We start from the raw sequence: 26,211 nt of genomic DNA, 5'->3' as shown, positions 1-26,211 counted from the left end.
CTTCTGAACATCAACAAATAATAATATTAATAATAATCGTAAATAGTAGAAACACGTCAAGACATGACGGTCAATGGGGAAAATATTTATTTAAGAATTTACTTCTACTTTATTTTGTTACAACTGTCTTCACGTCGCACAGACACAGATACAGTATATCTTACGGCGACGGTGGGATACGAAATGGCTAGAAGTGGGAAAGAAGCGACCGTGTCCTTAATTAAGGTACAGCCCCAGCATTTTCCTGGCGAGAAAATTGGAAACCACGGAAAGTCATCTACAGACCTGCCGATAGTGAGATTCAAACCCACTATCTCCCGAATGCAAGCTGATAGTTACGTGACACAAACCACGCAGCCACTTGCTCGGTGCATTCCTTGTACAGTTACCATTTGGCACTATTGCAACTTCAAAATATCGCTGTCCTGACATTGCAACATTTAACTGCCCTTGGCTGAAAACAGGCTGAGTTAAATAGAAAGCTTAATGTCCCTCGAGGTTTATGCATCGTGATGCAAAATGCCAAGCGAACTGGAAATTGGTGCCTCTTGAAAGAACATTGAAGTGTTGTAGTGGATACTGTTAAAATTCGAGCTCTGTCCAGCTTTATCTCCACTTATTATTTCCAAATCGAAACCATTTTTGTACATACTTCTTAGAATTAGACCCTAACCGGGTTCCCTTTAGGAGCATTTGGTAAAGAGTCCGATTTCTAAGGAGCATAACTATGGCTCCAAAGTTTAGAATACGAATATGTGCAGGCATACCATTAATTCGAAGGAATTCAAGATTATTGTTTGCTTGAAGGAGCTGTACCAGATGAATGGCGAGATGTTATAGTAGCCCCTGTGTACAAAGGAAAGTGTGATAGACATAAGGCTGAAAATTACGGGCCAGTAAGTTTGACATGCATTGCATGTAAGCCATGGGAAGGCATTCTTTCTCATTATATTAGACATGTTTGTGAAATTAATAACTGGTTCGATAGAAGGCAGTTCGGTTTTAGGAAAGGTTATTCCACTGAAGCTCAACTTGTAGGATTCCAGCAAGATATAGCAGATATCTTGGATTCAGGAGGTCACAAGATTGTGAGCAACTGCAACGAGACCTGGATAATGTTGTGAAATAGACAGCAGGCAACGGTATGTTGATAATGTTGATAAACGGGGTTAAAAGTCAGGTTGTGAGTTTCACAAATAGGAAAAGTCCTCTCAGTTTTAATTACTGCGTCGAAAGTTCCTTTTGGGGATCATTGTAAGTATCTAGGTGTTAATACAAGGAAAGATTTTCATTGGGGTAATCACATAAATGGGAATGTAAATAAAGGGTACAGATCTCTGCACATGGTTATGAGGGTTTTTAGGGGTTGTAGTAAGGATGTAAAGGAGAGGGCATGTAAGTCTCTGGTAAGATCCCAACTAGAGTATGGTTCCAGGGTATGGGACCCTCACCAGAATTACCCGATTCAAGAATTGGAAAAAATCTAAAGAAAAGCAGCTCAATGTGTTCTGGGTGATTTCCGTCAAGAGAGTAGCGTTACAAAAATGTTGCAAAGTTTGGGCTGGGAAGAATTGGGAGAAAGAAGACGAGCTGCTCGGCTAAGTGGTATGTTCCGAGCTGCGAGCGGAGAGATGGTGTAGAATAACATTAGTAGACGAATAAGTTTGAGTGGCGTCTTTAAAAGTAGGAAAGATCACAATAAGAAGATAAAGTTGGAATTCAAGAGGATAAATTGGGGCAAATATTCATTTATAGGAAGGGGAGTTAGGGATTGGAATAACTTACCAAGGGAGATGTTCAATAAATTTCCAATTTCTTTGAAATTATTTAAGAAAAGGCTAAGGGAAACAACAGATAGGAAATCTGCCACCTGGGCGACTGCCCTAAATCCAGATCAGTACTGATTGATTGATTGATCGATCATGTGCAGAGATCTGTACCCTATTTACAATCATATTTATGTGATTACCCCAATGAAGATATCCCTTATATAAGACCTAGGTACTTACAATGATCCCCAAAAGGAACTTTCACCCCACCTACGCAGTAATTAAAACTGAGAGGACTTCTCCTATTTGCGAAACTCTCAACCTGACATTTAACCCCGTTTATGATCATACCATTGCCTACTGTCCTCCTCACATTATCGAGGTCATTTTGCAGTTGCTCACAATCGCGTAACTTATTTATTACTCTGCACAGAATAACATCGTCTACAAAAAGCCATATCTCTGATTCTTCATCTTTACACATATCATCTACGTAGGGGGATCAAAAGGTTAGTTGCATAACGCGCCGCAGCAGCGCGCTGTGTGCCGCAAACGTGGGCATAGCGGAGAAAGGGACAGACACTGCCCACACGTGTGTTAGGCAGGTCGCTGTGGTGTCTCGTCTAGTATTGTGTGAATAGCGGCCAAATGCAATGGCGCGTCAACTGGACGCTCACTCCAAATACGAGGTGCGCGCGACAATCCGATTCCTACGGGCCAAAATGAAGAATTGCAAGGACTTTCATCGTGAAATTAGTGCCGTATATGGGGAGCGGGCCATTTCCCCGCAAAGTATCGTAAAGTGGTGTCAGCAATTCGAAGCCGGACGCACGGATATCACGGACAATCAGCGCGAAGGCAAGCCCGCAACGTCCAGGACCCGTGCAAAGGTCAACAATGTGAATGCGGTCATTAGACAGAACCAGCGCATTAAACTGAGAGAAATCGCGACGCAGCTCAACATGTCATATGGCAGTGTGTTCGTCATTGTTCACGAGGACCTTGGATATCGTAAGCTGTGTCAAAGATGGGTCCCACGTCTTCTCACCGATGAGCACAAGGGACAACGTTTCCAATCCTCCCTGGCATTTTTGCAACGCTATGCCGCAGATGGCAACGGGTTTCTTCAGCGAATCGTCACAGGCGACGAAACGTGGGTCCACCACTTCACCCCCGAAACGAAGCGAACATCAATGGAATGGGTGCACCCCTCATCACCACAACGAAAGAAGGCCAAGGTTCAACCTTCAGCCGGTAAGGTTATGGGACAGTGTTCTTTGACATGGAGGGTTTGCTGCACGTGGAATTCATGCCGAAAGGAACGACGATCAACGCGGCGTCGTATTGTCAAACGTTGCACAGGTTGAGGAAAGCGATTAAAGAGAAGAACCAGGGGAAATTGAGCGCCGGTGTGATTTTGTTGCCCGATAACGCAACACCTCACAGGGCCCGCCAAACGAGAGAACTGCTGCAGCGTTTCAAGTGGGAGGTCTGGCAACATCCACCCTACAGTCCCGACCTAGCGCCATGTGACTCATCTGTTCGGTAAGCTTAAAACGGAGCTCGGTGGTCGACGTTTTCAGACCGATGAGGAGGTGAAGGCCGCTGTCTCCGAGTGGTTGCAGAACGCTGGAGGAAATTTCTATGCATCCGGCATCGACAAGTGCGCATTCGCAGAAATGATTGGAGTCTCTTGAAAACTACGTGGAAAAGTGACGTTACAATGTATGTCGTTATAGTCGTGTTGCTGTTGTATAGGTGGTGTAGTAAATGGCCATAACTGGGAAGTGCAACTTATTTTCTGATCTGCCCTCTTATATATTATACTATATATAAAATAACATGTGCTGACTGACTGATTCATCATCGCCGAGCCAAAACTACTGTGCATAAAGTATTTAAATTTTGGGGATGCATTTATATTAGAGTGTAGGTGCTCACTAAGGGAGGATTTTTGGATATTCCATCGCTAAGGGAGTGAAAAGGGAAGTGAATTGTTTAAATGAGTATATCCATATCTCAAAAAATTCAGACATAAAATTAGCATCCGGTATCTCCTTTAAGAATAAAGAAACACGTACCTTTTGCTTTCGGAAAATCCCCTTAAGGGGGGAGGAGTGAAAATGTGAAAAGCGGTTGAATACCGTTTATAAGGATACTTATATCTCAAAAATTGAAGTACTGAAGAGAACATTTGTTTATTGGAATCTCCTTTAAAATAATTAAACACGTATTTTTTTGTTTCTGGAAAATCCAATTAATTGGGGGGGGGGCGGGGTGTGAACAGGCGTGACAAAGGGGGTGAATTCTTACAGTTACTATATCTACAGTATATCTCAGAAGCTTAACATGCTACAGACGTGAAAAATGATATTTGGAATTTCCTGTAAAAGTAGACAAACACAGATAATTTGTTTTTGGAAAATCCACTTAAGGGGAAGTGAAGAAGGGGGTGATTTTTTAAAATGAGCATGTTACATGCTACAGACGTGAAAATGGGTATTTTTAATGAACATGAATGAAAATAAAGAATTTTTTGTGTTCGGAAAAAACACTTAAGGGGGAGGTAAACAGGACTGAAAAGGGAGTTGAAGTATTTTATTAGGTTAATGATATCTCAAAACCTGAATATATTACAGACGTGAGAATTGGTACTTAAGAGTCTCCTTCAAAACTAAAGAAATACGTAATTTTTGTTTTCGGAAAATCCACTTAAGAGGAGGGGGAAGAACTTAAAAAAATAGTTGAATTCTTTGTAAGAGGATACTTATATCTCAAAATCTAAAGATCTTACAGACGTGAAATTTTGTATTTTTATTATCTTTTAAAAATAAAAATACATGGATATTTTGTTTTCGAAAAAACACTCAAAGGGGTGAAAAGAACCGAAAAGGTGGTTGAATTCTTTGGTTCATACTGATCTCAAAACCTGAAGATATCACAGACGTGGAAATAGGTATTCGGATTCTCTGCTTAAAATAAAGAAGCATGTATTTTTTTTGTTTCTTTTCGACTTGAGAGAAGCCGTTTCTCACATGTATTATTCTATGTCGCATGGTCATGTTAGCGCCAAAAGGCAATACCACAAACGTGTTTTCAAAAGTTTCTGGGGTAAGTGAAACTCAATTTTTAGGCCAGTTTTTAAAATTTAGGGAAATTCAGATAATGTCTTAGTACAATATCGAGGAACGATTACTGTGATCAAATTACGAAACCCACGCGAGCGAAGCCGCGGGTAACTGCTAGTTGATATATATAAGAAAACAAAGGTCCAATAAAACTGCCTTGGGGAATTCCTCTCTTAATTATAACAGGGACAGATAAAGCTTCGCCTACTCTAATTCTCTGAGTTCTATTTTCTAGAAATATATCCACCCATTCTGTCACTCTCTTCTAGTCCAATTGCACTCAATTATGCCAGTAGTATCTACCCTATAGAAATGCCTTAGATAGGCCAATCGCGATACAGTCCATTTGACCTCCTGAATTGAAGATATCTGCTATATCTTGCTGGAATCCTACAAGTTGAGCTTCGGTGTAATAACCTTTCCTAAACCCAAACTGCTTTCTATCAAACCAGTTATTAATTTTGCAATCATGTCTAATATAATCAGAAAGAAAGCTTTCCCAAAGCTTACATGCAAGTCAAACTAACTGGCCTCTAAGTACATGTAACAAGCTTTAACAGCTTCATTTCTAATAATAATAATAATAATAATAATAATAATAATAATAATAATAATAATAATAATAATAATCCCGTATTGACTATATATCCAATATAGAATATTTATCTTCAATATTTATCTTAAATATTCTATATTGGCCTGTAATACTCAGCGTTATGTCTATCACCCTTTCCTTTATACACAGGGATAATATAGCAACTCTCCAATCATTTCGTATAGCTCCTTCATACAAACAATAATCATATAAGTACTTCGGATATGGTACTATACCCCAATGCATTGTCTTTAGTATACACCCCGAAACCTTATCAACTCCAGCTGATTGTCTAGTTTTCAACTTTTGTATCTTAATGTACATGTCATTGTTATCATAGGTAAATTTTAATATATTAGTAGTAGTCACCTCCATTATGCTTGTAACCAACGATCTTTACGTACTGCTGACTGAATACTTGTGAATTTTAAAGATCCTCACAAACACACTCCCCTTGTTCATTAATGATTCATGGAATATGCTTCTTGGAACCTGTTTCTGCCTTAAAGTACCTATACATACCCTTCCATTTTTCACTAAAAGTTTGTATGACCGCCAATTATGCTTGCCATCATGTTATCCTTAGCTTTCTTCCTTGCTAGATTCAATTTCCTAGTAAGTTCCTTCAATTTCTCCTTACTTCCACAGCGATTTCTAACTATTTCTTCCCAACCTACACCTCCTTCTTAGTCTCTTTTTTCTCTGTTATAATATAGAGGACCTTTACCATTCCTTACCACCTTTAAAGGTACAAACCTATTTTCACATTCCTCAACAATTGCTTTAAACTCACCCCAGAGTCTGTTTACATTTTTATTTACCGCTTTCTACCGATCATAGTTACTTTTTTAAACTCCCCCATTCTTGTTTTATCAGCCATAAATACTGCCTAATATTCCTAATTTTAATACCTTCCTTTATTTCACATTTATTTTTAACTACTACAAGAACAGCTTCGTGATCACTAATACCATCTAATACTTCTGTTTCTCTTTAGAGCTCACCTGGTTTTACCAGCACCACATCCAGAATATTCTTCCCTCTAGTTGGTTCCATCACTTTCTCAATCAGCTGCCCTTCCCATATTAACTTATTTGCCGTTTGTTGTTCATGCTTCCTGTCATTCGCATTACCTTCCCAATTTACATTTCGTAAATTAAGATCACCCGCTACTATCACGTTCCTTTCCATATCGTTTCCCACATAGCTTGTAATAATTTGATGAATACTAATAACTAAAATCATGAATAAAATATATAAATAAAATTACTCAAAAACTTAATGAAACTAATAAACATAATTAACCGAAATGTCCGTAGTATGGGCGTCAGAGTTCACCAGAATGGATCCATCGAATTTAGATAAGAGCATGATAAACTTTATATCCCAGGGCGTGTACATAATGCTGCGTACTGGTACATCTGCTGCAGGCCTTACCTAACCTCCTGAAAACGACCAAATAGGCAGGAGGTTCATCAATAACTCCACCGATTCTAAAATAGCTAACTATATTCTTAACAAAATCCGTGCATGAGCACATCATCAACACACATATAATACATATACATATAATACACACACAAAAGATTGCTGGAAGACTCCATATTTACAACAATAAAGAAAACAGTGGGAAAACGAAAGCGAGAACTAAGCTACCATTTGTAGATAGTCCGATGCACAATGTACATATATGTAGAGAAATACCCTTCACTGTCTCTGTATCAATACTACTTACCGATTCTCATTAACATCAGTTATAACATCACACAGATACTGTACCTCGTAATACTGTGTTCATAGACTTAAACACTTGTTGTAAAGATATATACAATTAAGTAACACACGCTTTTCGACCCTGAACATAAATTTTGGGAAGTCTGAGATAGCTTTCACCAACATATAATGCCAGGCCGCCACAAGTGCTACAATACTTAATGGGATGCCTGCATGAGTCATCCAAATTACCAGAGTCCAATATAGCAATGTTTTCCCACTCGTGCAAAACAAATTACTCATACCCACATATGTGGATATCTCCCAGCTTACAAATATAAATGACAAAATATACAAATGAATTACTGATAATAATAATAATAATAATAATAATAATAATAATAATAAATCGAATACTGACAATAATATCTAACTTCTACATACAGTGCGAGGGTGTGATATATGTACTATCTCAAGCTGATTATCTTGCCAAAGAGTTCTGAATCAGTGTCAGCGCTACCCTTCGCGGTCTATAAACTTCAAAGACATCAAGTTGCCTATTGTATTTAGAGATGAGCCTTACACCTAGAATTTCATGTTTGTCATCTTTAACCTTACAAATTCTCCTTTCGCCAGAATGTATACTCACCTCGTACCGTTCCTATCCGATCTCTACGATACACACTGCAGTTCCGTGAGAATATTCCTGCATCCATTATATCATTTTTCAGCCATGATTCAACTCCTATTACAATGTCTGGTAAGTATATCTATTCTATTCCTTTCTTTACAATACTTCTACAGTTGAGCACTAACATTGCTATGTCATCCCTACTTGACTTCCAGTTCCCTGTAACCTTACAACCGCCCCCTATTTGTTTTACGTCGCATCGAAACAGGTCTTATGGCGACGATTGGATAGGTAATGGCTACGACTGCGGAAGAAACGACCGTGGCCTTAATTAAAGTACAGCTCGCAGCATTTACCTGTTGTGAAAATGGAAAAACATCTTCAGGGCTACGGACAGTGGGGTTCGAGCCTACTATTTCCAGAACGCAAGCTCACAGCTCCTTAATTGTTCATCCAGTAGGATGCTCTTATAGTCCAACTAGGACTATCCTCATATATACAGTATTTATGCGAAACTCTTAAAATGAATAAACATGAAATACAAAATAAAATTACCTGGTTGATTGAGCGTCAACTCGACTGGAAAAACCCTACAAAGCAGTACCCACAAATTTGACGTTTCTAGTTCGATACAAGACCATAAAAGCATCTGAAGAGTTTTCTGGTTTATATGTTTAACAGCGAATTATTAACAAGCGTGCTTTACAATTAATTCTCTATGTAACGTGCCTCAACCATAGATGATAAATATTTCGCATAATGACAGGCATGAGACAGTTACATAGGGACCACTTCAAATTAGATTCATGTCCGGCTGTAAGACTCGTGCAGCAATCCCAGAAGCTCATTGCAATACCGACAACCATAGTACAAGATTGCGCAGGTAAGAAAGCGGCGACCACTAACTCGGCCGAGAGCGAGACACTGGCTGGACGAATCAATAGTTCTAGAATACGTGAGAAGGGAACGCAAGTACCTCGACCACAACAAACTAAATTAAACTTGATGCTACACCGCTTTCTTTGCGACGGGACAAGCGTTCGTGTCAAAGGAAGAGGAAGGGGAAGGGGGGAAAACATGCAGGCAGTTCACGTTCTGCGAGGCAGTGGTCGAAGCATCAGAAACGCAAAGTTCGATTCGATAATATTGGCTATAATGCATTTTATAGAATGTTGTTCACTTTTACAACATTGTATCTTCAATTCTAATGTTGTGCAGGCCTACACAGTTTCATAGTTGGGATCAATAAAAACAGTTTGACCAAGTTCCAACTGAAGTTTACTACTAATCTTTTGATATTCGTTTATACTGTATTTTGCCATTGTATAATTATTTGTTCACTACCTAATCGATGCACAACGCAATATATGTAACTGTATTTGGAATAAGTACGGCGACAGAACTTTTGTTTCTCTTGGCAACCCTGTTTTAACTCCCTATTTCGCAAGGGGAAGAAACCACAGACAGCGAATTACAAATATATTGTTTTAAATAACTAAGAAATTGGAGAAATATCACGAGGAAACATTGTGTTCTTACCTTTGCAGGGAAACACCAGAAATAAATAAAACCCAGTCGTGAATAGATAAAACCACAGCAAAGTATGGTATAATTTTCATTTAAGATAAAAATCAGGATACGTACTCCGAGACTTGAAGCAAGATACTAATCCGGCATTTACGAGGAACGAGTGTTAGAAAACTCACTCAAAATAGTCGCCGAAAGCTATCGTAGCTCGAAATCATATCACACGCACACACACACACTGGCTTATTATCCTACAGTGAAGCGTGCAGTGCTACGAAGGCAGGAAAATAGTAAAGTACCATTTCGATATTAATAGGTAAGAATTAGTGTATCTAGAAAAGATATGGTTGAATGTCCCAATTTCTTCTTGACCTGTGTTGCAAACCGAAGTTTGAATATGGCTTGAAAAGCTACTGTGTCCAAGATTATTTTTAGGGGAGGGTGTGGGGAAGTTATCTCTGACGGTAGACAGTACAGCAACCGTCCAGTGGATACTGTCCAGAATACCTAGAAAGAATTTCACTTGCTTCTACTCCATGGATAGGCTGTTATGATAGTTCCGACCTGAGGTGACCGAGCTCCTCCTCCTAGGACAACCAATGCCTCTCTTTCCCGAAGGATGGAAGTTGTGGGTAATTTTTCGAATTGGTCTCTTCCTTCATCCTGAGTGTATGGTTCTTTCCGTTTCATTTCACTACAAGATTTTCTCTGCAAGTGACAATATTCAGCAGCCTACCGTATGCAGTTATGAACTGCCTCGCCATAGCAGTAAGGCGTGTTCGGTTCACCCGGAAGGGCGTGGTTTCGATTCCTCGTCAGGAAGCCAAAAATTAAAGAAACGAGTTTTCCACTTACGGAGGTACACTCGGCCCTGGATTTCACTCAGCCTACACCAGAAAAACGAGTACCAAGTTCATTCCCGGAGACAAAGGCGGCCGGACGTAGAGCTAACCACTCAACCCCACTAAGAGCCGAGATTAAATATAGTGGAAGCCTTCACCTTCCACCCTCCAAGGGTCTTCATGGCCTGTGCGGAGGCAACTTTGCTTTTACTGTATGCAGTTGCTGATGTCCTCATCTGTTGTTACTTGCTATTATTTCCTATTTTATTTAATATCACGGATGACGGTATTTTCTTTCTAGAATACCTTTTATTCACCAATATTTCACCGTCATAAAGAATAGTTGGTACAACCAGTGGTTTTATACAATTTCAAGAGTGTTTCTGTTCGCACTTCGTTTCGTGGCGCTCGTCTACCACACATCGGCGAAGTGCCTTGATTCTCGGGGGCTTGGCAGCCGAGTGGCAAAATCACTGGCCTCTGATCAAGATGGATGTGGTTCGAATCCCAATCAATGCACATAGTTATCATCGTTAAAAGTCATATCACATTCAAGATACAAGAAAGTGGATATTTATTCTATTGGCCGATTGTCAATTACTACTTTTCTTCAATAAGACACTTCCTAGGCCATAACTTTAGATTTCTTATTTGACAATATTGCAGATATTAACAAGGGAATTATCAATAAGGTCATGTCGAAACCGACAATGCAATTTCGCTTAGAGGATGAGGGGGCATAAAATAGCGATCTACAAACATTTAGGTGCCATTTGGAAATGGAAGGTGTCGAAATCATTGTTCAAAATCCGCGTGACAAAGCAGCTACTGAACAACCCTTGCTAATCTTGCTGGCTGACTCGGCACACAGCGGAGTGGAGCTGCATTTGTGCCGGAGAGTGAACGAACTGGCAGGTTTACATTACATAACATATACCTTTATTTTCTCCAGATCTGTACAGTTTCACAACGTGATGGATCTGTTTGGGGAAAATACAGATAAAAATATCAATGTGTTAAAATTATCAAATACATGGTTAACTAAAAAGTCTACTCACTCTAGGTGTATGTCAGCGTGGGTGTTCCCTCCTGCCCTCCATCGCGGATGACCTGCCACCTCGGGCATCTGCTCTTATTCCATCCTTGCAGTCATTCTTTCGTACTGACCGTCTTGAGCTTACTCAGGCCCGCACTCTTCTTTCTTTCCCTCCCTCCCTCCCTCCCACCCTCCCTCCCACAGATAACCAACTGCTCACCACCTGACACAACGCCTATTGCGCTGATTTAGGCAGCTGAGCACTGACCTAGGATACCCACTCTGACATATTCTCTTGTACTCTACTGCTGATCTGTGTACCTCGCAATCTTTACTGTCTACTTACAACAGCCAGAATCGACTGGGGAATAAATATATATCGCACTAACTACCTTATTTCTACATCCTGTTACTTTTAAATTCCACTTCCTTTAACAACTTTATACAAAGTTTTCTAACTGAATCTAAAAACTTACTTATATTCCCTGGTTTTTTCCACTCTTTCACTACCCGTTCTCTGATGATCTCCTCGTTAACCGGTTTTTTCATTACTTTCAATTGATCCTCACTCATGTATTTCGCTCTCTTCATTCGAGTTCCCTTGCACACTACTAACAAGTGAAAACCTCTTGTTTCACTGCACAATATACATATCGAATCGTCTTTCATTCTTGTCCATCCCTTGTTCATATATATTTATATACCTGTCATCCACCAAATTAGTCCTCTTCTCTCTAACCTGTTCACATTTCCTACGCTTATATTAAATACTTGATTAATTCTATTAAACATGGTTAGGGCCGATCTTTTCCTGCAGTCAGCTTCGAACGACTGGGAGGTCAGCGTGCACCAAGGTCACTTTTAATGTTAGGGAACGAATGTGAAACATAAATGAGGTGCGTTAATCGCATGATACGGGTGTAAGCTCATGTTACAAGAGGTAATATCAAGTAAATTGGGTTTGTATATTTAGTCCGTTTTATGTCTTATAGAAGTCTGTTACTGAGGTTCCTCTGTGTTTGCACCACATTGCATGGTATCGGTCGGAATTTGACCGACATAACACTTTTCTCCTGGGTTATGGTATTTCTCTGCTGTGCATATTCTATGGTGAATCCCGCGGACCGCTACTCTCGTCATTATGTGTCATAAGTCGTATCCGGCTTCAGTCTAGTCCCTGTAGATCATCGCATCCGTGGCGAAGAACTCCGGCCATATCTCTGGTTTCTTCTTGGTGAGTTCTCTCAGCAGATCTTTGTAGGTTTGGTGGCTGACAGGAGCACGTCTAGGCGAAGTTCTTCTATTAAGAACTGTTCCTTTGTTAGCACGTTGGTGAGGCGTGAGGGTGTGTACTTTGATAGACTTAGAACTCTTTTCAGGAAGTGAGCTTTGACGTTTTCTATGTCTTCTAGATGTCTCTTTTTTAGGTTCATTTATACCACCTCTAATCCGTATATCATAACTGGTGCGATCTTCAGGCGACATGTGGTCATCGCCGTTTCCAAGGATAGTTTTCTCAGATTCTTTACACTATTTGCTGCCATACTGGCTACTGAGGCACATTCTCTGATGTGTAGGTCGTTTCTTCACAATTTTGCCTTAATTCTTTGAAGTCAATATTTTCAGGCACTTCGAACTCGGCAGGTGTAATTGGTTATGAACCACAAATTTTTAATCATGTCCCTGAACCGTGGGGAAGAAAATTGAAAATGAATGAAGGATTGAATTTTCAATATGCTGTTCCTCTGATGAGCATCGAACCAGAAGTTTTCACAAGCCGGCACGATGTATGTCGAACGGCGAAATACTTATTCAAGGACTGTATTTTCCCAGTAGTGCCGGGAGGAAACTGGAGAATTTCTATATTCTCGCTTGGAGGAATGTCTTCAAGGCAGCTTTTATCACTACAAGTAGTCCAGGAATCTAACAGTAGCAAACACTTGCCTTCCGCGAATGGGAAGAAAGCCCCTTTACACCAATTCTTTAATTCCTTTTCTCCCATTTTCCCTGATTTTGTGGCCGTTATAATTATATTTTCCACATGAAACATTCCTTTGAAAAGTCTCTCAGGGAAAGTTTCACTTGGCTCCTGTAGTACAATGAATAATTTCGGGAAAAGAGTACCGGCCATACTAAGAGCTAGATTTTTCTTTTTTAAGTTATTCCTTATCACCTCTACTCCATAGGTCATAACTGATGCGGTCCTCAGGCGGAATGTGATCAGCGCCGTTTCCAAGAACTGTTTACTCGGATTCTTTATACTATTTGCTGCCATACTGGCTACTGAGGAACGTTCTCTGATGTGTAGGTCGGTTCTTCACAATTTTACCTCACTTGTTTGAAGGAAATATTTTCAGGCAATTCGAACTCGGCAGGTCTCCCCGTTGTGTCAGTCTGATCGAGCAACTATTTCTGTATGTTTCTCACCAACAAACGATAGAGTCCTTTTTCGCTTTCAGTTCGAGCACGAACCACTCTGATCTGTGTTGTACTGTATATTGAAGAATGGGTGTAGTCTAAAAATCGCTCTGTGGCTGCTTCCACAAATTTCTTTGCGACATTATCATCATCATCATCATCATCATCATCATCATCATCATCATCATAGTTCTCAAGTTCTCGGAAGAGAGGATTTTTAATGCTTGAAAACTTACCGAATGCTGATTTGGCTCGTCCCCTACTGCGTCAACATAGTATAGTATTCTCGTATTTGTATGGCGACTTGTGATAAAGCGCTCTATTCTGTACTCGCTGTGGCTTTGCTGCACTGTCCCAGACAAGACAGAATTACTCTAAGGTCAGTCTTACAGTTTTCTTATATAACACAAGCTTGTTTTCTTTTGTGAGTACTTTTCCGGCTTTCATAAGTGGGGGTTAGATTTGAAACTGCGAGAGTTTCCTTGAGCCGCTGTATTAGTAATATGGCGGCGATACGTCAGTCTGTTGTGAATGTGACACGTAGGTACTTTGTAATGTCTCGCCACATGTTAACCCCCCAAGGATGTTCAGGGGGTCGGAGTTTTGCCGGTTTTGCATAGAGAATAACGTGGCTGAGCCCCTAATGACACTAATTTTAACTCTCCACTTATCTAGACAGTGCTAGAAAGTGGAGAGGGCGTCCTAATGGAAGCTTTGTACAAACTGGTCGCCACGAGACTGAGGATATTGTCAGCATAGAGATATAGTTTCGTGTGCGTGGGCTCGGGGATGTCAGTCACAAAGATGTTAAAAAAGTGCCCGCGAGATCACGGGGGTGGACGTCCGACACCCGTTGATCTCGAGCTGAAAAGTACGGTCATTCAGGTAGCTGTCAAAAGTCTGAATAACATCTAGAATTTCATGTGAAAATACACCGAGAAGATAGGAGGTCTTACCTTATCGGAGTCCGTGGTGTTGCCCGAGCCGAATGACGCCAGAGATCCGCGGTCCAAGTTCTCCACACTCTCGTCCAGCGAGGTTGAATCTTCCAGGTCCCTGCACATAAAAACAAAGATTAATAAGTTTCACTTGAAGGATCTCAACACTGCATTATCTTCCTCAAAATACCCGCTATCTAGCTTGGCTGGGCGCTCACCTTCCATACACAAGGTTGCGGGTTCGAATCTTGGCGCAGTCTGTTGGAATTTAGGAGCGCCTAAGTGCGAGAGCTTAGGTAGCAGCTTGTTAAAAGTACCCCATTTCAACCCTGGATTTCTGACTTCTTTTAAAATATCTATTAATTGAAGGAATGTGAATGATTTTTAATTAATTTCCTATCTTGCCCGTACCTTGCATACTGCTCTCATCCTGGCAAGTTCATAAGAAAACATTATGGGACATTACAGTAAGATCTTTCTAGCGGTTAGCTAACAGGCTGATGTCATTAAGATATATTGCTCCCTTTCTTTTAAATCAAGGATGTTCCCATACAAGAAAAAAAATACATCAGTATGATTAATAACATGTGCTGATTGCTGACTGTGTTTCAGCAGCTTCATCACACAACACAACTATATAGATTCCCGCTTCACAAGTTTATGAGTTAAAGTCAGAATTATCTACAGTATACAGGAAATGTTAACACAATCTAGGCTTACCACTACTTGAATTAGAACAGAATCTAGACTTACATACTACCTAGTACCTGAATTTGCACTTTTAAATCACAATAACAAGAACCTAGAGTGTCAACAAGGTTGCATACCATAAATACAATTGTTCCAGACTAAGCCGTGCCAACAGGTGGAGTAGAATCTGTATAGGAACACAAGTACATGAAAATTATACATACCGGGCGAGCTGGCCGTGCGGTTAGGGACGCGCAGCTGTGAGATGAGAGATAGTGGGTTCGAACCCGTCTGTCGGCAGCCATGAAAATGGTTTTCCGAGCTTTCCCATTTTCACACCAGGCAAATGCTGGGACTGTACCTTAATTAAGGCCACGGCCGCTTCCTTCCCACTCTTAGCCCTTTCCTGTCCCATCGTCGTCATAAGACCTATCTATGTCAGTGCGACGTACAGCAAATTAAATAAAATAAAAATTATACATGTGCAGCATCATCTCTGTTACAACGCAGTTTCTGCAAACACTAGACCAAGCTAACTACCAGGAAAGCTCACACTCTGCTTATAACATTATGAACTGTACCACGGTCTTAACTATACAATGTATCTAGTATATATCGAACATACTGAATTTTCATATGCTGCACAGGTGCTGAAAGATCTAGCGGCAACATGCAATTTAGGTATCGAATATGTGGCAGAAAGATAATTTCGGATATACAATAACTGAATTAGCAACTGAAGTACCACAGTATGATTATATTTTGAATAGTAGTTCTATTATTTCTCTAGTCTAGCACAAACTTCGTATTATTTTCACGTGATGCTTTTACTCCCATGGCCCTCATAAATATGCCTAAAGATCCATGCAATATTGTTCCTTTAGAGCCTTTAATATATCTTATTACTCTGCTTGTTAATGAATATCGGAATATTCTCACGTTACACTTATATTACATAATAACTAGTATCAATATTGCACCACCTCCAATCAATATTCACTTTACTTCATACGCATGTAGAATTAGTTGTAATCCCGTTTGAGGCAGAAAGAAGATATCTAATGGCCTATCATTGTGCACTCACAGGCGAGGAAAGCATTGCTAGCCAGGCTGAGTGGCTCAGACGGTTAAGGCGCTGGCCTTGTGGCCCCAACTTCACAGGTTCGATCCAGGCTCAGTCCGGTGGTATTGAAGGTGCTCAAATACGTTAACCTCGTGTCGGTAGATTTTCTGGCACGTAAAAGAACTCCTGCGTGACTAAATTCCGGCACCTCGATGTCTCCGAAAAACGTAAAAGTAGTTTAGTGGGACGTAAAGCAAATAACATTAATATTAAAGAATTGCAACACAGTTTCATTTTGGTCGTACACGAAGTTACGCGTTAATAACATATCTTAAACTGCATCTGCGAGCGGAAATAAAACTGTATTTTATCAGTATACAATAAGTTTATGAGAAAAGATCGGGCATTCTGAGGCCTAGCGCAATTCCACTGGAATATTTAACGACAAAACAGAATTGAAACATTTGAAGAAGTATTTTCACTAGAGTATAAAAGTACGTTCTTTACAGTTAGAGTGCTTCGTTTAAAACCTCGTAAGAACCTTTGTTAAGAGTGTCACTCAACTCTGTGAACTAGATAATTGTACCAGTTGCATACCGTTCAGGGGTTGTCATAAAGGAATGAACTACTAAAGCTTGTACAAGACAGGCCAACGACCTGTACTAAGCCAAGCACTGCTACGCTGCACCACAACTTAAGCCATGCTGTGGCGTTAGAATTAAAATTACATACTACTTCTTTCGTTTCACCTTCATTTGGGTACGTTGAATCAATCATTTCTCTGTGTGTTGTATTTCTTCACTGATTCTGATCTTCTTATCCTCTCGTCTTCCGAGATAATACGTTTGGCTTTTAATGTAGATGTGTCATAGAACCTTATATTTTCGTCTTTAGATATTACCTTGGCTGTTCGATCGAATAGTGAATTTTCTGTAATTTTTAATTCTACTAGGTATTTTTTAGCTTCTTTAAACCAGTTCGGTTTTGTTTTGCGATTATTATTATTATTATTATTATTATTATTATTATTATTATTATTATTATCATCATCATCATCATCAGGACATGTTTGTTAAGCTTCGTCTCAATTCCACTTAAAACCGCCAAATTATTGTTGTCTGGATTGGGTAAAATATTAATATAACTGTGAGCCATCGCTCCGCCCATGGGCATTTTAATTGTACAGTACATTATTGTCTATGACCAGGCAATTGGTTAAATCAGCTTCTTGAACTTCAACTGTGTGTGTGGCGCTCTCCAGCGACAGCTGTATGAACCTGGGAGACGCGCTGTGAATCTCTGAGAAGATGGGTGGTGTAACGGCTCTGTCTATCATGGCCTGCACGGCTCTGTCTATCATGGCCTGCATTGGATTCAATAGTACTTTTAAACCACCCTAATGTGATGTATCAGTGCATAATGACTTCAAATTTATTTTAAAATCTTCGTGGTAGGTGGTAATTACTAATTGCAAATTCCTAAGTTCAAAAGTTTATTTAGTGACGTGACAACACTACCCTTGGTCTATTTCTCCTGGGCATGCCTGATGTCAAGGCATTACGTGAATTACTGTCAGTAAGTCTTATGTGGATACAACTTGCGCTTCATCGTCATAGACTTTATAAACTTTATTCCACTGTAAGTCTTCAGTTACGTCGGATGAAGGAGCCTTCTTTTTTCGATACGAAACAAAATATCTGACATGCTGTGTTAAATTACTGCCATGATCCAAATGGACGAGACATCCGCTTCCGTATTTCTCAAATCTGCAAGGTGAGAAAACGTTCTGGTGTCTGAAATAATTACAGTGAATGTCAACGTGTTCACTAAGGGACTCCCCAATTTTAATTCTGTTATACTTAATTGGGATGGTGTGATTTATGAATAACACGATATGCTGTCTTGATAACAGGCACACCGAGCTCGATAGCTGCAGTCGCTTAAGTGCGGCCAGTATCCAGTATTCGGGAGACAGTAGGTTCGAACCCCACTGTCGGCAGCCCTGAAAATGGTTTTCCGTGGTTTCCCAATTTCACACCAGGCAAATGCTGGGGCTGTACCTTAATTAAGGCCACGGCCGCTTCCTTCCCATTCCTAGCCCTTCCCTGTCCCATCGTCGCCATAAGACCTATCTGTGTCGGTGCGACGTAAAGCAACTAGCAAAAAAAAAAAAAATAATAATAATAACAGGCACAAGACACTTATCGTGTAACAATGTGGCAGTTTAAAACCTATTTCGAAGAAATACCAGGGCATGCGTAAGTTTTTGCCGGGCTTCGTGGTAAATAAAACCGTAATTTTCATTTCTGTTTATTCAAAATATTGGTCATCGGCTTCTACACACTTCGCCCATCTTTCAGGTAAGTTATGAATACCATGCCAGAAAAACGACTTGTCTTTTGCGGCAAACCATTCGTCGAGCCATTTTCAAACTTCCTCGAAATTGCTGAAGCGCTGCTCTGCGAGTGCGTGCCCCATCGGCGCGAAGAGGTGATAGATGGCGCCAGGTCGGTGCAGGACGGCGGGTGCGGAAGGAGGCATCCAGCAGATTTCAAGGTGTCTTTCACTGGTTTTGCTGTGTGAGACGGCGCAGTGTCATGTAACAAAATCACTTTGCCATGTCTTCTGGCCCATTCCGGTCGTCTTTTGATCAATGCGTGATTTGAATTAATCATTTGTTGGCGATAGAGTTGTGCATTAACAGTTTCGCCGGGCTTCCAAGAGTTCATGATACACAATATCGCACTGGTTCCACCAGACTCAAAGCATGGTCTTCTCGCCGAAGCGATTTGGCTATGGTGTTGAAGGACCGGCTTCGACAGGTGACAGCCACGATTTTCTCTGCTTCGGTTTTTCAAAATAAATCCATTTTTCATCACCCGTCACACGTCGGTACAGAAATGATTTTCTTTCGTGGCGTTGAATCAGCATTTCACAAGTGACTTAGCGATTTTCCATTTGCCGTTCATTCAAATCGTGTGGGACCCATCTACCAAGTTTCTATTGCTCGTAAACGTCTGCTGATTGTTTCTTGTGACGCATTTAATTCCTGTGCCAATTTCCGTTGAGTTCGATCATCATGCAGTGTCCGGCTCCGTGGCTAAAATGGTTACCGTGCTGGCCTTTGGTCACAGGGGTCCCGGGTTCGATTCCCGGCTCTTCGCCGACACGGGGGCTGGATGTATGTGTTCACACCTTATTTCTGCCCTCCGGTTAAAATTAATTTCCTATATTTTCACGGAGGTTTTCGCTTTGACTTCTTGTTAATCTTTCATTTATCTACCTTTTGATTTATTTATGCTAGCGCTTCCCTTTGCGTGAGTTAATATTTTTCAGTTTCCTTATATACGCGTCAGTATTCACTAAGGTTTCTTTCTTTTAAAACCAAGAATGTAATTATCTGTGGTCGGTTAAGCCAGCTGGCTATGTTGATAGAAATTTAATCTGGCAAAAACCAAGTATGTGGAAAGATCATGATAAGATTAATAACTACAATATGTTTATGAAAATATAATTTGGTAATAATTAGGGACGGCCGTACCCTTATTTATTTTTTTATTTTTTTGCAAGTTGCAAGTGTCGACCGACACAGATAGGTCTTATTGCGACGATGGGACAGGAAAGGTCTAGGAGTGGGAAGGAAGCGCCCGTGGCCTTAATTAAGGTTCAGCCCCAGCATTTGCCTGGTGTGAAAACGGTAAACCACGGAAAACCATCTCCAGGGTTGCCGACAGTGGGATTCGATCCCACTATCTCTCGAATACTGGATACTGGCAGCACTTAAGCGATCGCAGCTATCGAGCTCGGTAAAGGACATAATGTGAATCATAATGCAGCAAGAGCGCTTCAAACTAGTTAAGAAAATAGCAAAATTCTTTAAATTCAGCCGTGTTCGCAGTGTTTTATAGGAAATCAAGAGAAAGAGAAATATGGCAGAGTCTCTGTGATACTAAAGCTTCCATCACCAACTCGCTGTTTCGACTGTTTGCTTAAGAATTCAGAAGCAATTTTAGAAACTATTGTTTGCCCAACTGAACAATGGGAAAAAGCGCTTACGGCTTTTGTGTTAACAGTCGAAATTTAACAGGAATTTGATGAGGCATGACGTCTTTTACGAAAGATATCCGAAGCTATAATCAAGCTCGAAGCCGATAGTGCTGTACTGTCGGATGTACACGCACGCACATTAATGGTGTCCCGACATAAACAATGAACACTGCCCCACTTCAGTACCGAAAAGGAGGGGATGGGAGTGAACAGGTAGTGCTGAATACACAGTGTGTGTATTACGGCCTACATTTTGTTATACTGTAACATTGTAAGATGGCTCCTATCTTATCACAGGTAAATCGAGGCCGTATTATTGGTATGTGGGAGGCTCACCTGGTCCCCCAAGCAATAGCTCAAGCAATACCATGCACTTTTTTTTTGCAAGTGGCTTTACGTCGCACCGACACAGACAGGTCTTACGGCGATGATGGGAGAGGAAAGACGTAGGAGTTGGAAGGAAGCGGCCGTGACCTTAAGGTACAGCCCCAGCATTTGCCAGGTGTGAAAATGGGAAACCACGGAAAACCATCTTCAGGGCTGCCGACAATGGGATTCGAACCCACTATCTCCCGGTTTCAAGCTCACAGCCGCACGCCGCTAACCGCACGGCCAACTCGCCCGGTCCATGCACTCTTAGAACAGTTTGGAGATGGGTAGAAATATGGCAAGAACGAGGTAAAGAAGGATTGGTAGATCATAGGACACATAACAACGCTCCTAGAAGAACTACTCCGGAAAATGATGCTGGAATCGTTGAAACTATGGACAAGTCTCCATTTGCAACTATCGATAATGCGATTGTCGCATTTGAATTGCCAGTATGCCGGACTACCGTGAGTCGCAGATTCCACGCGGCAGGTATTTACAATCGCCGAGCAGCGAAAAAGGGGCGATTTCTTCCTATCCACAGAGCACTTCGCGTAGGCTTTGCACTACAAAACGTGTTACTCCACGACAGAAATGGGAAATTACAATTTGGTTGGATGAAAAGGTATTTTGCTCCGATCCAGGTAAACAGCTGAAGTGCTGGCGTCCTGTTGGAAAGCGTTATGAAGAGCCCTTTGTCCAAGTAACTAAACAGTCGGGTCGCGTCACATGAGGCGTATTGTGGTGGATAAGTGGTGCTGGTCCAGGAGAGTTGATAGAGGTCACTCCACATATGCCTGCTTTTGAATATGTGGACATTTTAGAAGGTGCCGTTCTTCCTATTGTTCGAGCTATTTACCCCATAGAAGAAGTTCCCGTTATCAGGGTTGTGCAAGATAAATGCTCTGTTCACACTGCACATGTAACCGAAGCTTTCTTCAAACAGCATTCTGACGTTCACGTGCTTGACTGGCCTCCCAAGTCGGCTGACTTAAATATAATAGAACATGTTTGGGCACGAATGGTAAACATGTGGGTTCCAGGTCAGGAGAGGACAAGAGCGTCTATGTTAATGCTCTGCCGTCCAGTTTGGGAGAATCTGGGAAATGAACCAGATTTTTCCAACATTAAAAGATTCCATTCCCAAGTGGCTAGAGCAAGTGATAAACAGGAATGGGGCATGGGCTGATTATTATTCACGATTAGTTTTGAGTTAATTTCCATTTCTCTTTTCTTGAAATTATTTATCTACAGAGAGTGCATTATGTTTATTATTTTACCGCACGTTTATTTTATTTATATATTTTTGAGGAAGATGCGATAGCCTAGGCCTATATTTTTTATAAGATATGTCTGTAAAACTGAGTTAATTTTATAATAATTTGACTTGTTGTGATGTTGCAGTTATGGCATTTTTGTTATATATTTTAAGAGAAGACTTTGTATTCTATCGAAATTGAATTTGAATATTAAATTATTTTCAGATGTATTTTCTTAGTGCTCAAAAAGTAAAATGTATCTTCAGTTATTTTTATAAAGAAATGCTTACACAGTTATACATCGATATCTTATTTTAGCATATTACATTTTATGTTTATAGAATAGAGGTGGTAAATTATGATGATATAACTTCAGTAAAGTTCAGAACAGTCACGAACCAGTAAAAGGTCTTTTTAAATTAGGACCCGATATAATGCAGCTACAAAATATTCCTAACTAGTATAAAATACTTTTCGGTTAAAAACCTCCTTTGCCTCTTGATACTGTAATTATCAGGGTAGGTTACCTAATGCTGTACTTCAATACATCCGTCACTGTACCCATTTCAGTCACAACAGAGTCTTGTAGCGGGCTGTCTACATGCAGCAATGCGTTAAGCGAGAAGGTGGGTCATTGTGCCTTCGGCACTACCCCTTCACTCTCTCCATCTTTTAAATTTTTTTTATTAGGGTTGTTTATAGTCGCTTTAACTCCAAGGTCTTATCGCGACTCTTACATTTGATTACAGAATAATAATAATAATAAATAATAATAATAATAATAATAATAATAATAATAATAATAATAATAATAATAATAATAAAGTGCAAATCAGGTAAAGCTGCTGGTTTGGGTGATATGCGAGTTGAGCAAATAAAGAACTTTGGAAGAAACACGAAAGAATGGTTGCTACAGTTCTATAATAACTGCCTACAGATGTCCAAGATTCCAAAATTGTGGAGCAAAGCACGTGTAATTGCTGTTCTAAAGCCTGGAAAGGACAGCAGAGACCCCAGGAACTACAGACCAGTATCTCTCCTGTGCCACCTATATAAGATTTTCGAAAGGATGATACTCAACAGACTCATCCAGACTATCAACAAAAACCTCATTCCACAACAGGCAGGCTTTAGACCAGGCAAGAATGCTGTTGCACAAGTTCTCAACCTCACGCAGTACATTGAGGATGGTTCTGAAAATCGACAAATTACGGGGGTAGCTTTCATTGACCTCAGCGCTGCATATGATACAGTGAACCACCGTATACTGCTTCAGAAGATCTTTACATTCACGAAAGATTCAAAACTTACCAGATTAATGTCAACCTTGTTGCAGAACCGCAGGTTTTTTGTTGAATTTCAAGGACAAAGAAGCAGATGGAGATCACAGAAAAATGGATTGCCCCAAGGAAGCGTATTGGCTCCAATGCTACTTAATATTTATACCAATGACCAGCCACTCCCTAACAAAACACGAAGTTTCATATATGCAGACGACCTTGTACTAGCCTGCCAGTGTGCAACTTTTGAAGAGGTAGAACTCACTCTTGACGGCGCTCTGAAGGAGTTAGGCACATATTACAAGTCTAACCACCTAAAGCCGAATCCGTCAAAGTCTCTGCTTTGTGTTTTCCACCTCAAAAACAGAAAGGCATTAAGGAAATTACATGTCTCCTGGAATGGAACCTTCTTACCTAGGGGTGACGATGGACCGCTCTCTCACTTTCAGAAAACACTGTTCCAACATCAAACATAAATTCAGTGCCAGAAACAACATCCTGAGGAAGCTGAGAGGTACAAACTGGGGTGCAAAGGCACAAGTTCTTAGAACCACTGCATTGGCTCTGTGTTACTCTGCTGCAGAATACGCATCCCCTGTGTGGTACAGATCATCCCACGCCAAGACTGTGGACCCTGCCCTGAATGAAGCTTGTAGATTAATCACAGGATGCCTGAAACCTACCCCTGTTGAGAAGCTACACTGTCTTGCTGGCATTGCACCTCCAAGTATTCGTCGAGAAATCGCTGCTGATCAAGAACGACTGAAGGTTGAGAACGTTGAAGCTCACCCGCTGTTTGGTCATCATCAAACTCCATCTAGGCTAAAATCCAGGAAAAGTTTCCTCCAGACATCAAAGCCCTTGAAAGAACCACCAGATAAGGCAAGACTTTCCTTGTGGAAATCTAAGCAGCAAGAATGGATGGAGCCGCGGGAACATCTTCCGGCTGGTTACAGTGAAGACTGGAGTGTTTGGAGGTCCCTTAATCGATTAAGAACTGGTGTCGGCAGGGCTAACTCCTCACTTATGTTATGGGGCTTCACATCAGAGGACAGCAAGTGCGACTGCGGTGAAGAACAAACAGTAATCCACGTGTATAAATGTCCTCTCTGCCCATTTTCATGTTCAGAGCAAGATTTAATGCTTTCTGATGACAATGCCATAGGTGTGGCTCAGTTTTGGAAAAACACCATCTAGATGTATAGTAAATTTGGTCAATTTTCCTTTGTTTGTCCATTTTTGTAAGTTTTGTAAATAGTCTAATTATCACTTTATTTTAACTCTATGATTAAGTATGCTTCTGACACGAATAAATAAATAAATAAATAAATAAATAAATAAATAAATAAATAAATAAATAAATAAATAAATAAATAATACAGCTGTAATGGTCGTCATCTCCGTGGTGTAGGGGTAGCGTGCCTGCCTCTTACACAGAGACCCGGGTTCGTTTTCCGGCCAGGTGAGGGATTCTTGCCTGAATCTGAGGGCTGGTTCGAGGTCCACTCAGCCTACGTGATTACAACTGAGAAGCTATCTGACGGTGAGATAGCGGCCCCGGTCTAGAAAGCCAAGAATAACGGCCAAGGGGATTCGTCGTGCTGACCACATGCCACCTCGTAACCTGCAGGCCTTCGGGCTGAGCAGCGGTCGCTTGGTAGGCCAAGGCCCTTCAGGGTTGTAGTGCCATGGGGTTAGTTAATGGTCATCTTCTGGAGTACGGTGTACTGGTCAACTTATCTTACGTAGCTAGCAAAGTCTATGGTTTGTTTTTGTATTTTTAAAATTTGCTTTAAGTAGCACCGATACAGATAGGTCTTACGGCGACGATGTGACAGGAAAGGGCTAGGAGTGAGAAAGAAGCGACCTTAATTAAGGTACAGTCCCAGCATCTGCCTGGGGTGAAAATGGGAAAACACGGAAAACCATCTTCAGGACTGCCGACAGTGGGGCTCGAACCCACTATCTCCCGAATACCGGATACAGCATTCACCATATTCACACGTGCATAGACCGCCAATCTTTTTAACAAGCATTTACTACCATTATACACTATTTTTATTAATTGCGTTTTAAGATCTTCATAGATACGGACGATGTGTCCAAGGATGTCCGGTATTAACTTCAGCTAATGACATTACTAACATACTTTACGGCATTAAATGTCTCCAATATGAATGAAACCTTGTTATTCCCAAAGGCGTTAACTTCCCACCCGCCTCTTCCACCAAGCCACCTACGTCAGTGTGGCAGGAGAGCTACTAACTGAGTTACCTGCAGCACACCAAGTTACGAGATGTGATTGACACCGTTACCGGCAATGTTACACCAATAACAAGGTGGCTTCCCACACAGTGGCACAGGGCACTCCGTACTCAACGGACTGAGAGTGGAATTAAAACGCAAGTAACTATATGGTTCAAGGATGTTTTTAAGACTGGAACACTGCGTGAAATTTCGTCGAATATCGTTTCATACCAGTAAAAAATAGACGTGAAAAGACGACCAACAAATTCTTCTTAAACAGTAATCACACGGAGAAAGAAATGTTATTTGAAATATTTTGCCCCTTTAAGCGTTTCCGTACCACAGAGTCGTGACAAATGATTGATCCAATACATAACACTTGCTGTACGCTGTGTTGCACCTTTCGAACCGTAGAAGACTACAACACGGTATTCGATAGAGACCATATATTCGCAACCAGTCGAGTGTTGCTTTAAGATATGCAGGTTGTCTCACCTAATTCTGCGACCTCAAATACTTTCGAAATGAAGTAAAATGTGAAAAAAATCTAGCTGCGCAGGGGCTCACACAATAAGGTATGCACCACCCAGAAAATTAAACATCACTTTCGATACAAAGTTACGTTTTCTGAAATGGAATATGTACCAGTACGTTCTTTA

The 26,211-nt window shown here is 40.7% G+C and overlaps 1 protein-coding gene across 1 annotated transcript in view; it reads right to left on the bottom strand.

The window, feature by feature from the left end:
* trio (trio Rho guanine nucleotide exchange factor) overlaps window positions 1-26,211 on the bottom strand; it is a 1,596,874-nt gene that overhangs the window by 670,440 nt on the left and 900,223 nt on the right. Inside the window, exon 31 of the mRNA XM_067140202.2 lies at window positions 14,616-14,715. Coding sequence (XP_066996303.2) covers window positions 14,616-14,715 — 100 coding nt within the window. The remainder of the gene's footprint in view (window positions 1-14,615; window positions 14,716-26,211) is intronic.

This window comes from Anabrus simplex, chromosome 2 (genome assembly GCF_040414725.1).
Source record: "Anabrus simplex isolate iqAnaSimp1 chromosome 2, ASM4041472v1, whole genome shotgun sequence".
Lineage (NCBI taxonomy): Eukaryota > Metazoa > Arthropoda > Insecta > Orthoptera > Tettigoniidae > Anabrus > Anabrus simplex.
This window is presented reverse-complemented; position numbering and strand designations above follow the sequence as displayed.